The sequence below is a fragment of the Onychomys torridus genome, chromosome 5, assembly GCF_903995425.1.
Source record: "Onychomys torridus chromosome 5, mOncTor1.1, whole genome shotgun sequence".
Taxonomy (NCBI): domain Eukaryota; kingdom Metazoa; phylum Chordata; class Mammalia; order Rodentia; family Cricetidae; genus Onychomys; species Onychomys torridus.
Genome location: NC_050447.1, coordinates 10,529,779 through 10,543,604, shown reverse-complemented (window position 1 = coordinate 10,543,604; position 13,826 = coordinate 10,529,779). Strand labels below are relative to the sequence as shown.

Genomic DNA, 13,826 nt, shown 5'->3' with positions numbered 1-13,826 from the left:
AGAAGAAGTTTATCAGATTGTTAATGCAGGTGTATACTCATTTTATACAAGACAGAAATGTTGTCCTAAGTTGTCTTAGGAGCCTAAGATCACAGAATTTAAACAACAGACACATAAATTTTCAGGTAGGGTTTCTCTGGGCTGCAGTTGGCTACCTGTTCTTTGTGTCCTCATGTGACCTTTCCTCTGTGTGTGACTTAATGCTAGTGTTTGTTCATTCAGTAGGACACCAGTCCTGCTGGATGAGGACCTCATGTTGGTGACTTCTTTAACCTTAATTGCCTCCTGAGGGCTCTGTCTCCAAGTATACGATTAAGGCTTCCACATAAGATTTGGACTGGCATGAGGCTAAGGTTACTGTAATGTGTATTTTCCTCACAGAGTGCTTTTGTAGCAGGTGAAATAGATATTTCAATTCAGACTCGTACTTGTTCACTTTGACCATAAGCAAATTTCTGGACTAAGTTGTAGACTAGACGATTTGAGGTACTTTTCATATTCTAAGTGTATGTGGTTATAAATATTGAATGTTTTCTGTCTGTAGGTATAGTTGGGTCTAGGTACTGTGGAGGCTACCCAAGTCATCCCTACCTCTCAGTTACCCACATCTGGAGAGGAGCATGAGGACTATTGTGACATTTTGTACATCTTTAGATGCAGAAGTGAACAACGGTGCTGGCAGTGAAAGCTAGAGTAGTTCAGAGAAGGGAACCTTTCTGAGAAAGAAAGAATGAATGAGGGAAGGAGCGGACCTCTGGGGTAGGTTTGTGGAGACTAGAGAAGGGGTAGGAGAGGCGCAGTCAGATACGTGTAATGTAGACGGTCAAGAGGGAATTTTGGGAGGGAAGGTTCTTGTCAGCATTAAATGTTATTTGCATATCAGATCATAACTGGACTGGCAAGGTGGCTCACTGGGTAAAGACATTTGTTGCCAAACCCACAAGGTAGAAGGAGAGGACCATCTCAGACATCCACATGTGCATTATGGTACACCCATACCCACAGAAATAGTGTGTACACATATTCACACACACACAAAAACATGTTATATAAAAAAAAAAAAAAAAAAAAAAAAAAGACAGCTGAAAAAGAAAATTCATTCCTGGCAGGGTGGTGCACGCCTTTAACCCCAGTACTTGGGAGGCAGGGGCAGGAGGTTCTCTGAGTTTGAGGCTAGCCTGGGCTACAGAGTGAGTTCCAGGACAGCCAGGGATACACAGGGAAACACTGTCTCCAAAAAACAAAAACAAAACAAAACAAAAATTCATTTTGAGAAGGTCGTTGATGGTAGAGAATCTGGATGTATTCCCTCCCTGAGTTGCTTTGCTTTTTCAGTGCAGGGTTTCATGTAGCCCAGGCTAGCTTCAAACCCACGACATAGTCGAAGATTACCTTTAACTTCTGCCTGGTCCTCTTGTTTCCACATCCCAAGTTCTGGCTGGGAGAAAAACATCTGTCTGGGGTGTTAGAAGCTCAGTGTTTGATGTTAAGGAAGGGACTAGTAAAGATGTGGGTACCAATTATTCTTAAGCACTTAGGCAGTGAATGAGAGTCTGAGAAGGCAACTCTTTCATGCCTAGAGCAGGGCAAGGGGCTGATGAAGAAGAGAGGAGCCCAGGGACCCCTCAGGATTCAGGGGAAGATACTAAAATAAAATGTATCAGAAAAGTTTACATAGAGATTTTCTATAACATGTTTGCCTTTTTTCTCTTGTCTTGACAGCTTTATGTAAATAGCATGTCATTTTACTCACATGTATCTTTAAAACATCATTCTATAGAGTGTCCCTAGTTGTAACAGAAACTGTCGATGCAGGTGTATTTGGAGAAGGAATTGTGGAGAGTTTAATTCATGCATGGGAGCATTTACTTCTGCAACCAAAGGTAAGCCATGTGAAAACACTCAAATCTGATTAAGAATACATTATTTCAAGAAGCCTGAGAATGTTCGCAAGACAGGAAATATATCAGAGTATGTCTGTGTACCTGAAAAGAAACCAGAGAAAGCATTCGACAGCAGTGTAACATAGTGTGCACTGCATGCACCAGTGAGGTACAGTGGTGCAATACAGTGTGCACTGCATGCACCAGTGAGGTACAGCCAGTGTAACACAGTGCGCACTGTGTACACCAGTGAGGTACAGCGGTGTAATACAGTGCGCACTATATGCACCAGTAAGGTACAGTTATGCAACACAGTGCTCACTGCATGCACCAGTGAGGTACATCGGTGTAACACAGTGCACACTGCATGCACCAGTGAGGTATAGTGGTGCAACACAGTGCGCACTGTATGCACCAGTGAGGTACAGCAGTGTAACACAGTGTGCACTGCATGCACCAGTGAGGTACAGTGATGTAATACAGTGTGCACTGCATGCACCAGTGAGGTACAGTCATGTAACACAGTGCGCATTGCATGCACCAGTGAGGTTTACAGATAAGAATTCGATGAGAAGGGAGTCAGATAAGATTTTGATGAGAAAGGAGTTGTATAAATGACATTATTTGTGGAGGGACTGACTAAAATTATTGAGTATAGTTGTTGGAGAGGGAAGTACTTTAAATCTTACAGTGTTAATGCTTGGTTTTGGTAAATGTCTAGAAAAGAGAATAGTAATACTAGCTCAATGATGTTTTAAGGTACTCAGTGAGTTCAGGCTACTAGACAGAACACTGAACTCCTCCACTATAGCCCATGTGCCATATGTATAGTACAGTTCATTTACTATATACATTGAACATAGCAAGGGACTTTAATAAAATCCACTGTTATAGAAGATGATATGTATTGAACATAGAACAGCAGTTTATTTTTTCAAATAGATAATGACTTTGATATTTTTCTTTTTTCTTTTTCTTTTTTTGATGCTAGGAGTTTAACTTGGTGCCTCACACATTGCTAGTGTTCTCTACTGCTGACTCGATGTCAAATCCGCTTTTGTTTTTTTTCTGTTTTTAAATATGTATTTACTTTTCTGTTTGAATGTTTTGTCAGTGTGTGCCTGTTGAGTGTGTGTGTGTGCCTGTGGGATATGTGTGTGCCTGTCGAGTGTGTGTGCCTATGGGATATGTGTGTGCACCTGTTGAATGTGTGTGCACCTGTGGGATGTGTGTGCCTGTGAGATGTGTGTGTGCCTATGGGATATGTGTGTGTACCTGTGGGATGTGTGTGTGCACCTGTTGAGTATGTGTGTGTCTGTGGGATGTGTGTGTACCTATTGAGTATGTGTGTACCTGTGGGATGTGTGTGTACCTATTGAGTATGTGTGTACCTGTGGGATGTGTGTGTGCACCTGTTGAGTATGTGTGCACCTGTGGGATGTGTGTGCACCTGTTGAGTATGTATGTACCTGTGGGATGTGTGTGTACCTGTTGAGTATGTGTGTACCTGTGGGATGTGTGTGTGCACCTGTTGAGTATGTGTGTGTCTGTGGGATGTGTGTGTGCACCTGTTGAGTATGTGTGTGTCTGTGGGATGTGTGTGTACCTATTGAGTATGTGTGTACCTGTGGGATGTGTGTGCACCTGTTGAGTATGTGTGTGTCTGTGGGATGTGTGTGTACCTATTGAGTATGTGTGTACCTGTGGGATGTGTGTGTACCTATTGAGTATGTGTGTACCTGTGGGATGTGTGTGCACCTGTTGAGTATGTGTGTACCTGTGGGATGTGTGTGTACCTGTTGAGTGTGTGTGTGTCTGTGGGATGTGTGTTCGCCTGTCACATGTGTGCAGTGCTTATGGAGGTCAGAAGGCATTGCATCCTGTGGGGCTGGAACTAAAGATGGTTGTGGTGCTGGGAATTGAACCTGGGTCCTCTGCAAAAGCCGCCAGTATTAACCTCTGAGTCATCTCCCCAGTCCATCATTTTTGTTTTTGTTTTGTTTTCAAGACAGACTTTTTCTATGGAGCCTGGCTGTCCTGGAGCTCTTCTGTAGACCAGGATGGCCTTGATTGCAGAGATTTGCCTGCTTCTGCCTCCCTAGTGCTTGGACTAAAGACATGTGCCATGACCACCTGGCTCATTTTTATTTTATTTTTTTCATTAAATTGTATCCTGAACTGATATAGTTTTACACTTCTCTACTTCTTTGTACTTGTGTTCTAAACATTAAGTAACAGATATTTATATATACACACACAAAACAGTGAAAATACTTTTTAAAGGAAAATTCCTTAGCCTGTGTACTCTCTTTCTCTCTCTGTCTCTGTCTCTCTCTGTCTCTCTCTCTCTCTCTTTCTGTCTCTCTCTGTCTCTCTCTCTCTCTTATTTGTACATGGAATGATGTGACTTTTGTTACATTTTCAGACCAAAGGAGAAAAGGGAAATTGTGGACAGTATGGGAAAGTTATCCCAGCAAGTGCTGTTATATTTGGGATGGCAGTAGAGTGTGCAGAGATCCGAAGACATCATAGGTAAGTGGCTGGAAGAGCACTAAGCCAGGCAGTGGTGGTGCACGCCTTTGTTTCAGCACTGGGGAGTGCGGGTGCTGGCAGAGGCAGGTGGGTCTTTGCGTTCGAGGCCAGCCTGGTCTACAGAGCAACTTCCAGGACAGCCAGGGCCACACAGGGAAACCCTGACTCAGAAAGCCATCTCCCCCCCAAAAAACAACAACAACCCCAAAACACTACTTCAAGGCTTAGTGCACATTTATAAAGTTTACTCTTACTTATTTTAAGAAGAACTCTAGGATTAAACCCAGCTTTTTCTAAATGGAAATTGTTTTTATACAGCTTACTGTCGTTTAACTGTGTGAAAAGTTTGTATAGAAAAACACTAAGTTCAGATTGATTTCAATTGAAGGATTCAAGTAAGAATTTCCAGTGTGAAGATAAGTTTTAGTATTGTTTTTCTTAGTAACTTCATTAATGCAGTGATTGGGCAGAATGCAATTTTAAATCATTCAAAGATGTCTCCTTCTTGTGTAAAGGTAACATAAAAATATTTTAGGTAGTGTTGATGAGTAAAGGAAAGAAATAAAAATCACCCTGATGGCCGGGCAGTGGTGGTGCACGCCTGTAATCCCAGCACTCGAGAGGCAGAGACAGTCAGATCTCTGTGAGTTCGAGGCCAGCCTGGACTACAGAGTGAGATCCAGGAAAGCTGCAAAGCTACACAGGGAAACCCTGTCTCGAAAAACAAAACAAAACAAAAAAAAAAGGATTACCCAGAACTAATTAGCAGTCTATAGCTACTGCTCATCTTTGCTGTGAATTGTTCATTCATCTTTTTTCATGTTACAGGGCAGTAGTAAAAATGGTTAGAGGTTGGTAGGCACAAGGATACCAGACAGACAGACAGGCCCCAATTACCAAGTTGGTTGAAGGGGGATGTACTGGTTGACTATCAACTCTATGTATATAAATGCCTCGGTGTGTCAATTTAATTCATTGAAGAATACCAATAAATACAGCCGTGTGAGACAGTGTCCTCAGTAACCCTTGCTGTTGACTGCTCCTGTTGTGGGTATGTAGCATGTGTTGTGGTTTTGATTTCATTGCTTTGGTGATCACTGATGTTCTTATGATGTTTGGTTGTCCTCTTTGGTGAAGTTTCGGTGTTTGTTCATTTTTATTTGTCTTCTGTTGACCTGCCGGAATTCAGGAGTACATTTGAATATGAATCGTTTGTTGATTATGTGTTTAAATATTTTTCCTTTTTAAAGTTTTCCAGTTTTTATTTATGCACATGTGTTTGTGTGACTGTCTGCCATGTGTATGTGGTGTTTGTAGGACATAAGAGTGTGTTATATCCCCTGGGGCTGGGGTTACAGGTGGTGTGTGCTGGGAGTCAGGACCTAGGCAAGAACAGCAACCATCTCTCAATCCTACAAAGTTGTTCATTTTAATATAGACTTTATCATTTCTTCGTCATGTGATTGTGTATGTATATAATTGAAGAAATCTGTGGCTTTGCGGTCTTCACTTTTATGTTTATATTTTCTCAACTGTTAGATAATGATTTTGACAATTAAAGAGAACCATCTTTTACCTCTCCTTTTCTTACACTCTTACCAGGGTGGGCACTAAGGACATTGCTGGTGTCCATTTGCCAGCAAATGTGAAATTTCAGAGCCCAACCTACTCTGCTGCAGATAGTGGAGAAGCAGTTGAACCCTACACAACAGAGAAGATGAGTCGGATCCCTGGAGGGTATTTGCCTCTGACAGAGTGCTTTGAAATTATGAAAGTGGATTTCAACAGTCTTCAGGTGAAACAAATCAAGAAGTTAATTCTTACTCTCTTTCCCACCCCCTCACCCAATGCCAGACATGGTTTCTGTGTTTAACAGCCCTGGCTGACCTGGAACTCACTTTGTAGACTAGGCTGGCCTGGAAATCATAGAAATCCGCCTGCCTCTGTGATGTGCCACCATGGCCAACCCTTAATTCTTACTTTTAAGAATTTTAAGAATTTCTTAAATTGTTTCATGTAATGTATGAAGTCTTACCCCCCTCCCCTTTTTTTTCCTTTGAAGTGTTACTTTTTGTTTTATTTTGTTTCAAGACATGCTTTCTCTGTATAGACCTGTCCTGGAACTCATGCTGTAGACCAGGCTGGCCTGGAACTCAGAGATCCACCTGCCTTCGCCTCTTGAGTGAGTGCTGGGTCAAGGGTGTGCACCACCACCAGTACTGCCCAACTGTGCCTTACTGTTTGAATGCTCATGAAGTTCTACTTACGAAGAAATGATTAGCAGCAAATTAAAATTCCCCTTTGAAAGTCTTCTTTTTAAATGCATGGGAAAGCTCTCTAGAGTTTGCTGAGAGTCTGTGCTGTGCTGTGTGCTTCACATGAACACTCACTGTGACAGTAGAAGTAAGATAATGTGTGCTTCACATGAACACTCACTGTGGCAGTAGAAGTAGGATAATGTGTGCTCTTCACATGAACACTCACTGTGGCAGTAGAAGTAGGATAATGTGTGCTCTTCACATGAACACTCACTGTGGCAGTAGAAGTAAGATAATGTGTGCTTCACATGAACACTCACTGTGGCAGTAGAAGTAAGATAATGTGTGCTCTTCACATGAACACTCACTGTGACAGTAGAAGTAAGATAATGTGTGCTTCACATGAACACTCACTGTGACAGTAGAAGTAAGATAATGTGTGTTTCACATGAACACTCACTGTGACAGTAGAAGTAAGATAATGTGTGCTTCACATGAACACTCACTGTGACAGTAGAAGTAAGATAATGTGTGCTCTTCACATGAACACTCACTGTGGCAGTAGAAGTAGGATAATGTGTGCTTCACATGAACACTCACTGTGACAGTAGAAGTAGGATAATGTGTGCTCTTTACATGAACACTCACTGTGACAGTAGAAGTAGGATAATGTGTGCTCTTTACATGAAACTGCTTGTAGTAATAAATCTGCCATGTCGTTATGTATCTAAGTGCAGAGGCAGAAGTTCCAGCCTAGATCTTTATTTTTCTCTTTGTCCTGTTGTCTTCTCAAATTAATGGTTTTCCCTAAAATGAGCAATAATCTAAACCCAATAATTTAAATTTCAAATTAAAATTGTTAGAACAGTGTTTCTCAACCTGTGGGTCACCTTTGGAGAGGTGTTGACTGACCCTTTCACAGGGGTCACCTAAGACCATCGGAAAACACAGGTATTTACATTACAATTCATAACAGTAGCAAAATTACAGTTAAGATGTAGCAACGAAAATAATTTTATGGTTGGGGAGCACCACAACGTAAGGAACTTTATTAAAGGGTTGCCGCATTAGTAAGGTTAAGAACCATTGTTTTAGGGTAATGGCATATCCCATTTCACCAGGGGCTGAAGGACTCCTGAGACAGAGGACATTTAGGTCTTTTGTTTTGGGGATGCTAGGGATTGAACCTAGAACCTGGCGCATGCTAGACAAGCCTGTGTACTACCGAGCTATCCTTCCTTTTCGGGGTTTGCCTTTTAAAGCCAGAACAGGCCTGAGGAAGGCCGCTGGGTGGGACTGCCCTAGTTGTATATGCGTGTGTCGGGGATGATAGGAAGAGAACTGTAAAATACAACCCCGTCCTAATGTCTTGAAGAAAGAATGGTGCTCATGACACGTGTTCTAGGTTGTTCCTTTGTGAGATGGGCTGGCAGAAGACTGAAGGAAGGATGCTTTGGCATGAATTTTGAAAATGGAGTCGGAGCTTCCCCTTTAATACCCTTTTCTCGAGGGTGGTGTGCAGCTGTTTTAAGTTTGGTTTTGCGATGTTGAGAGTCCTGGGTTCTAAGGTCATTTCTGACAGACACAGTGGTCCAGGGAGTAGTGGGAGTGTGGCTGTTAAGTACCCCACAGCTGTTCTTTTATGTATTTTAATACTTGTAAAGGTTTTAGCTTTAAAAACAATGTCTGTGTGTTTAACACTTTGGAGGACAGAACAGAAATGCAAAGGCCCAGTGCCACCTTCTGAAATGGTGTCTTTCTGCATCGCTTGTTTGAAGTGAGTGTTCCGTGTGTGCGTGTGCACGTGAATACTTTCCAGAATAAAATGACCCCGTGGCTTTGCTGCATGTTTTGTCTTCTGGCACTACATCACTGGTGTTTTTTCATCAGGAGTATGTGTATGTGTCTGCTGTGTGTTTAGCAGATGTATGATATTCTGTGATTCCCTAACTGGGCAGGGCGAGACTGGTGGTGATATATTGTGAACCCTAATAAAATTGACTGAGGATAAGAGGACAGAACAAGCCACTAGATTAAACAGAGAGGCCAGGCAATGGTGGCACACACCTTTAATCCTAGCACTCGGGAGGCAGAGATCCATCAAGGCCACCCTGGACTACATGAGATTGACTCAGTCTAGGAGAGAAACAGAGCCAGGCAATGGTGGCACACACCTTTAACCCCAGTACTGGGAAGCACACACGCCTTTAATGGGTGGGTGGAGAAAGGTATATAAGGCATGAGGAGACGGGAACTAAAGGCTTTTTGGCTGGAGTTCTTTTGGCTGAGGACACAGAGGCAAACAGTCAGAGGATTTGTGGAATTGGTGAGGTGAGGTTGGCTGTGGCTTGCTCTGCTTCTCTGATCTTTCAGCTTTCACCCCAATATCTGGCTCACGGTTTTTTTGTTATAAGACCATTTAAGATTCGAACAACAAAGACTGAACTTTGAGAATGGTTTCGGGTATGACATTGAGGGAAATACATATTCGGTTTATAAAACCTTCCCATTCTTTTTCATTCTTTACATTGTTTGGCTCCTCATTGTTTCCTAAACTCTGTCTTCTTACCCATTTTACATTTCTTTTCAGGAATTAAAGGGTCTTGCAGCTGAAGAGCCGCGTCCTCTCAACATCCCTGCTCTTAAAGAAGGCCTGCTGGATGCTATTGTGGTTTGGTTTGTCCTCCAGCTGGATGACGAACACAGTCTGTCCACAAGTCCTGGTGAAGAGACCTGTTGGGAACAGGCTGTTTATCCAGTACAGGCCCTTGCAGGTAAGTATTATCTCATTAAAAAAATTGAGGGACTGGAGAGATGGCTCAGTGGTTAAGAGCACTGGTTGTTCTTCTAAAGGATCCGAGTTCAATTCCCAGCACCCACATGGGAGCTCAGAACCGTCTATACCCATTGTCCCGTGGGATCCAAAGGCCTCTTGTAGTGTGCAGACATACATGCAGACTAAACATCCATATACATTTTTAAAAAGGCATAAATAAATTAAAAAATTTTAAACCAAACCTCTCCCCACCAAAAACCAATCAAACAATTACTTTAAGTAATTGAGTCACTGACCAAAAAGAAATAAAGAATCCTTTGGAGATGAAATTTTCAGCAAAAGAGAATTACTTAAATATTTCAGAATTATAAATTTCTTTGCTCAAAAGTAAATGTAAAGTAACCAATATGTAGTTAAGAAGAGAGACTAGAGCGAGCTGTGGTGGTGCATGCCATTAGTCACAGGACTGGAAGGCCTCAGAGGCAAGTAGATCTCTGGGAATTCACAGCCTGTCTGGTCTGTGTAGCAACGTCTAGGCCAACCTTGGCTACACACTGAGACCCAGTCTCAAAAATTAATAAGAGAGAGTCAGTTATTACCCTGGAAAGCGGGAGAGGGGCTGAGAGTTCCTGGAGGTGGGGTTGAGAGTGCATATGACCAAGAAGTGTTGTTTATGTGTATGAAATTGTCAGAGTAAATAAAAGATATTCTATTAAAAAACAGAAATACTGTGTACAGTGTCACACACCTTTAATCACAGTACTCCGGAGGCAGTTCAGGGCCAGCCAGGTTTACATAGTGAGACTCTGTCTCTAAAGAAATAAATTAAAATGTAAAAATTACTCTGTTGCATGCTCCTTAGCTGTAACTCTCATTAATCATTTCATAGTTTTAAGTATGAGTTATCAGTAGATGAAACTTTACTTTAAAAAAACAAACAAAAAAACCAGAATCACTTCACGAATTTGCCTGTCAACCTTGCTCAGAAACCGCAGCAGCAGCTGCTACTGCTGCTGCTGCTGCTCCTCCTCCTCCTCCTTCTCCTCCTCCTCTCTTCTTCTTCTTCATTAGGAAAGTATTAAGTGAGGGAGTGCTTAACTCATAGAGAACCTGATAACATTTGTAGAGCCCAAGTCATAAGAATATATGTTGTAAGCTGGAGAGAGGCTCAGTGGATAAAGGTGCTTGCTGCCAGTCCTAATGACCTGAGTTTGATTTCTGGAACCCACAAAGTGAAAGAGAGAACTCACTCCCAAGTTGTTCTCTGATCATGCCAGGGCATGTGCATATGCCCTCCAGTAAACAAATATAGAAATTAAAATCTATAAGAGAATTTGGAGATCTGCAAACTTCCCTGGGAAAAGTCTATATTAAAGTTATTTTCTATTTAGGAAAAGAAAATGGTTTATAGCAGTTTGAAGGGTTTCCATGTTTTTCACAGTTAGATATATGGAAAACTCTACTCATTTAAAGCAGGAAGGAAGTACATGTCTGTGTAGTCTCTATCAGGGATCTGATTCACCAGGCCAGTGAACTGTGGAATCTGAAGATTTGGATCCAGGTCTTGGTTCTCCTGTTGAATGACTTTGCTGGCAGACATCTTTATTGGGTCATATCTGAAACTACAACAATGCTGTCTACTCTAGAGTGATGGAGGAATGATAAGATATGGAAATAAACAAGCTTGACTCTTAGCAAGTTACATTTTAAAATCTGTATTCATTTATTTTCATTTTCTTATGGTAATTTAAATATCCCTTCAAGGATCCTCAGGGAAAGGCCATTTAAATGCTTAAACTTAAAAATGACGACTTTGGTTTTTCAGTTCTAATTGTTGTCTGTCTGTGATGTTTGAGATGTTTTGGGGGGAGTGCACTTGCTGTTGCATGCATGTGTCAGAGCACAACTGTTTCCTTCTACTCACTCGAATTTCAGGCATCGAACTCAGGTAGTTAGGGTTATGAAGCAAAATTAATGGGCTCAAGCAATCTTTCTGCCTCAGCTCCCCACTGTCTGGTGATATGGGCGTGTGCCACCACACCTGGGTACAGATTGTATTTTCATCTGGCTCTAGGGCTGAGGAGACAGGAGTGGCTTAGCAGTGGACCACGGGGAACTCAGACAGGAACACAGTACAGTCCTTACTGCAGGACTTAGCCTTCCCTAAACTGTGACGCTCCCCAATATGTGACTTTCCAAATGCTTAAGGACTAGTAGACACCATTGTGCTGAATGCTTTTGTTCTTTTGGAAATTACATTTAGAGAAAAGAATGTCTCTTAAATGAGGCTTGATATTGATCCCCGAATTTCATCTATCTTTGCGTATAGACAAAGCTTCTTTCTATCTCCACATCTTCCTCAGTTTGGCAGTACATCTACTGATCATAGTAAAACAAAGAAAAGAAGGAGCTGGGCTTCTTTGAAGTACATGTCTGTCATCCCAACACTTAGGAGGTAGAGGGAGGAAAATCAGGAGTTCCAGGTCAGTTTTAGCCACAGGGCAAGGTTGAGGTGCGGTTCAGTTGCAGCAAGAGACCCTAGCACTTTGGAGATGCCAGTATTATAGGATGACTGCCAAGAATAGCAGCAGCCATGGAGTGGACCTGGTCAGAGCTTAAGTTGACAAGGGGACAGTTGAGTTTTATGTCAACATCACATAAGCTAAAGTCATCTGAGAGGAGGGAGCCTCAAATAAGAAAATGCTCCATAAGATGGAGCTTTAGGTGAGCCTGTAGGACATTTTTTTCACTCCCCCCCCCCCCCCCGGGCATTTTTATAATTAGTAATTGATGGGGGAGGGCCCAGTCCATTGTGAGTGGGGCTACCCCTGGGCTGGTGGTCCTGGGTTCTATAAGAAAGGAAGTTGAGCAAGCCATGGAGAATAAGCTGGTAAGCAGCACCCCTCCATGGCCTCTTCATCAGCTCCTGTCTCCAGGTTCCTGCCCTGACTTCCTTTGATAATGGACTATAATGTGGAAGTATAAGCCAAATAAACTCTTTCCTCCCAAACTTGCTTTTGGTCATGGTGTTTATTACAGCAATAGAACCCCTGGCTAAGACAATCAGTTTTATATATATATTATTTATTTATTTTCCTTCCTTTCTAATGCAGACTACTGGATAGAGCCTGGGGACCATGTGACAATGGAGGCATCTTGTCAGGACTGTTACCTAAGAATCCAGAGCATCAATATCCTGCATTTGGAACATGAAATGGAAGTTATAAAAAATTTTACTGAGAGTAAAGACTTGCTCTCTCTAGGGAATGAGGCTGAGCTCTGCAGTGCTCTAGCTAACCTTCAGACCAGTAGAGCGGATGCTCTGGAGCAGACCTGTGTGTTAGAACCTACAGAGATTGCTTTGCTCAATAACATTCCATATCATGAAGGCTTTAAGATGGCGATGAGGAAGGTGTTGTCTTCACTGGCCCCAGAGAAGCTGTGCCAGCCCATCGATCCTCCCTGTCAGGATACTGAGATGAACTCTGGAAGCGGACAGAGCGTAAATGCGCCGAGCACCTCTGACCCTTTCTATGTGTTGGATGTGTCTGAAGGCTTCTCTCTTTTGCCTATAATTGCTGGAACACTTGGTGAGGTTAAGCCCTACAGCTCTGTGGAGAAAGACCAGCATTGTGTCACTTTGGACCTCATATCTGAAGCCAATCACTTCCCTAAGGGAACACTTGAGTTTTGGCTGAGACATATAGAGGATGAAGCTGCTTTGTTGCAAAGGCCCAAATCAGACAAATTGTGGAGCATAATTATATTAGACGTCATTGAGCCATCTGGGCTCATTCAGCAGGAACTAATGGAAAAAGCTGCAATATCCAGGTAAAACAAAGCCATAAAATTGAATGGGGGAATTTGTGGTACAAGTCTTTTTTTTTTTTTTTTTTTAGTTTTGTGGGTGATAGGGGTGAGATGATTGTCTTACTGTCTAACTCCTGACATAGGAATTTGTTCTGCTGAGGGCTTCTGACAGGTCTGGGGTAGAGGCTAGTTGCCAGGTTAGATTTTCCTCTCCCGAAATGGAGCTAATGACCAGTGACTAAGACCTCGGGGAGCTCTGTGTGTCCCTCCCCCATTAGCAGCTCTTTCTTCCTCTCGCCCACCTTTTGCCCCGGTACTCCTGATGACAGCTATACAGGGACTTACCCTACACTGGACCAGGCAGTTCGCTCCCCAGCAGACACTAACTGGGTGTTGGTTAATTCAGTTCAGTTCTGGTCCTGCTATCTGCAGGTAGGCAGAACCTACAGGACAGCTACAACTTCAGAAGTCAGTGCATCTTGTAGGTGTCATCTGTCTTAAACCACTAGGTACAAGTTGAAGGTCCCCTCAGTTTATAAAACCCTCTGCACATTTGGATGAATTTGC

The 13,826-nt window shown here is 42.5% G+C and overlaps 1 protein-coding gene across 3 annotated transcripts in view; it reads left to right on the top strand.

Annotated features, from left to right (window-relative positions):
- The window catches only part of LOC118583798 (protein arginine N-methyltransferase 9), a 36,448-nt gene that overhangs the window by 13,514 nt on the left and 9,108 nt on the right, over window positions 1-13,826 (top strand). For all 3 annotated transcript variants that reach the window (XM_036187501.1, XM_036187500.1, XM_036187502.1), the window contains 5 exons: window positions 1,781-1,883; window positions 4,309-4,415; window positions 6,018-6,210; window positions 9,264-9,447; window positions 12,563-13,280. In XM_036187501.1, the coding sequence (XP_036043394.1) occupies window positions 1,781-1,883; window positions 4,309-4,415; window positions 6,018-6,210; window positions 9,264-9,447; window positions 12,563-13,280 (1,305 nt within the window). The remainder of the gene's footprint in view (window positions 1-1,780; window positions 1,884-4,308; window positions 4,416-6,017; window positions 6,211-9,263; window positions 9,448-12,562; window positions 13,281-13,826) is intronic.